Genomic DNA, 2,875 nt, shown 5'->3' with positions numbered 1-2,875 from the left:
GGTGCGGTACCGGCGGGGCGGGGCCGGCGGTCGAGCCTCCGCCCCTCCCCCCCACACACATCCCCTCCCGTCCCCTCCCGCCGCCGTCGCCCCCGCCCCGCGGCCGCCGCTCCCCCGCGCCCCGTTCCCCCTCGGAGTTGGGTTCCAGAGGGCGGTTCAGTGCGGGGGGGCGGGGCGGTGGGCGGTGGGCGGGGCGTCGTCGTCGGGGCGCGCCAATGGTGGGCGGCGGCGGCGGCGGTTGCCAGGGGCGCCCGCGTCCGTCAGGGCGGCGGGAGCCAATGGTGTGCGGCGGCGGGGCGGGGCGGCCGCGCGTGCCTTCGCAGTGGGCCCCGCCGCGCGGGCCGGGGGGGCGCGGGCGCCGCGCGGCGCCCGAGGCGAAAAAGTAGCTGTCAAATGCGCGGCGCCTTTAACCGGCGCGATCAGTGCGGCTCGGCGAGTCATGGCGACCGCAGCCTCCAACCACTACAGCCTGCTCGCCTCCGGCTCCCCCATGGTGCACGCCGAGCCGCCCGGCGGCATGCAGCCCGGCGGCGGCTACCGCGACGCCGGCGCCCTGGTGCAGGCGGACTACGCGCTGCAGAGCAACGGGCACCCGCTGAGCCACGCTCACCAGTGGATCGCGGCGCTGTCCCACGGCGGCCCCGGCGGCGGCGGCGGCGGCGGCGGCGGCGGGGGCGGCGGCGGCGGCGGCGGCGAGGCGCCCTGGTCGGCGGGCGGGCTGGGCCAGCCCGACATCAAGCCGGCGGTGGTGCAGGCGGGCGGGCGCGGCGACGAGCTGCCGCCGCCGCCGCCGCCGCCGCCGCAGCACCCGCCGCCGGGGCGGGCGCCGCACCTGGTGCACCACGGCGGCGGCGGCGGGCACCACGCGGCGGCGGCGGCGGCGGCGGCAGCGGCGGCGGCGTGGCGGGCGGGCGGCGCGGCGCACCTGCCGCCCGGCATGGCCGCGGCCAACGGCGGGCAGGCGGGGCTGCTCTACTCCCAGCCGCCCGGCTTCACCGTCAACGGCATGCTGGGCGCCGCGCAACCGGGGCTGCACCACCACGGCCTGCGCGACGCCCACGACGAGCCGCCGCCGGGGCCGCCCGGGCCGCCGCACCACGGAGGCGAGCACCCGCCGCCGCCCCACGGCCCCCACCCCGGGGCGGCCGGGCCGGCTCCCGCCGCCGCCGCCGCTCCCCCCGGGCCGCCGCCGCACCACGACCCGCACTCGGACGAGGACACGCCGACCTCGGACGACCTGGAGCAGTTCGCCAAGCAGTTCAAGCAGCGGCGCATCAAACTGGGATTTACCCAAGCGGACGTGGGGCTGGCGCTGGGCACCCTCTACGGCAACGTCTTCTCGCAGACCACCATCTGCCGCTTCGAGGCCCTGCAGCTCAGCTTCAAGAACATGTGCAAGCTGAAGCCTTTGTTGAACAAGTGGTTGGAGGAGGCGGACTCCTCCTCGGGCAGCCCCACCAGCATAGACAAGATCGCGGCGCAGGGCCGCAAGCGGAAAAAGCGCACCTCCATCGAGGTGAGCGTCAAGGGCGCGCTGGAGAGCCACTTCCTCAAGTGCCCCAAGCCCTCCGCCCAGGAGATCACCTCGCTCGCGGACAGCCTACAGCTGGAGAAGGAGGTGGTGAGAGTGTGGTTTTGTAACAGGAGACAGAAAGAGAAGCGCATGACTCCCCCGGGAGGGACGCTGCCGGGCGCCGAGGACGTGTACGGGGCCAGCAGGGACACGCCGCCGCACCACGGGGTGCAGACCCCCGTGCAGTGAACTCGCGGCGGGGGCGCCCGGCCCCTCCTCCTCCTCCTCTTCCTCCTCCTCCTCGTCCTCCTCCTCTCCTCCTCCTCTCCTCCTTCCCCCAACTTTTGATTGTCCACCTTTTTTGTTGTTGTTTTTTTTTTCCTTTTTTTGGTTTTCTTTTTTTTTTAATTATTATTTTCTCCTATCTAAAAAAAAAGACAAAAAATCAAAAAAAAAAAAACCAAACAAAAAACGCGAAAAAAAAAAAGAAAACAAAACAAAACAAAAAGCGAGCGAGCGAGAGGGCGAGCGCGAATCACAGCAGACAGACAGACAAAGCACCTGCACCGGACTGTCCCTTAGACGGTAGCGGGTGCGATGTTGTATTTTGACCTTTCCAGGCAAGTGCCCGTGCACCGGAATGGCGTGAGTACCGCGCACAGGCAGGCAGGCACCGGCAGGGCAGCGGCAGGCACCGGCACCGGTAGGGCAGGGGCAGGTACCGGCACCGGCAGGGCAGCGGCGGGGCGAAGCGGTTCGCGCAGAACTCCCTTGCTCGCTGGCGAAAAAATACGGTGCTGCCCGGCCGGGGAGGGGGCGGGAAGGGAAAGAGGGGAGGTGGGGGGGAGAAGAGGGGGGTCGCAGCCACCTCGGGTCCCCTCCGCAGCCCCCTCCCGCCACACAAAGGCAGATTGCATTGTGGAATGTCGCTCGGTGTTGGCACATGCTGCTGTGTTTATTTTCTGTGGATCCCCTGTAGGAATATATGGAAAAAAAAAAAAAAAAAAAAAAGAGAAAGGAAAAGCTATCCCTTTTGATGTAGACAGTATTTAACCGTACAAATTTGCACTGCAAGAAAATCGAAGTTTACAGAAACAAATTCTTTGTTTTTCTTTTTCTTTTTCCTTTTTTTTCCCCTTCCTTTCCGACCTTAATTTTGCAAATGACTTGCATTTTCCACGGTGAGCGTTAGTCAACCAGTGACCGGTCTACAATATGTTACTGTGTTTTAGCCTTTGCTTTATGTGTATATGTGAACTTTTGTTATAAACAAAGTCTTCTTAAATATGTGTAACGCTTATTTTCTCCTTTTACCGTAGCAAAAAGAATGCGTATATCTGTATGTATGTATACATATGCATG

At 65.5% G+C, this 2,875-nt stretch overlaps 1 protein-coding gene across 1 annotated transcript; it reads left to right on the top strand.

Moving 5' to 3' along the window:
- Positions 1-439: 439 nt before the first annotated feature.
- Positions 440-1,762, top strand: POU3F2 (POU class 3 homeobox 2; the record flags this gene model as incomplete). Its single annotated transcript, XM_082481231.1, has 1 exon — positions 440-1,762. The coding sequence occupies one exon, from the start codon at positions 440-442 to the stop codon at positions 1,760-1,762; it is 1,323 nt and encodes a 440-aa protein (XP_082337357.1).
- Positions 1,763-2,875: the final 1,113 nt, after the last annotated feature.

This window comes from Vanellus vanellus (genome assembly GCF_965231255.1).
Source record: "Vanellus vanellus genome assembly, chromosome: 3".
Classification (NCBI taxonomy): Eukaryota; Metazoa; Chordata; class Aves; order Charadriiformes; family Charadriidae; genus Vanellus; species Vanellus vanellus.
The sequence above is the reverse complement of the archived record's forward strand: the minus strand, read 5'-3'. Positions and strand labels throughout refer to the sequence as shown.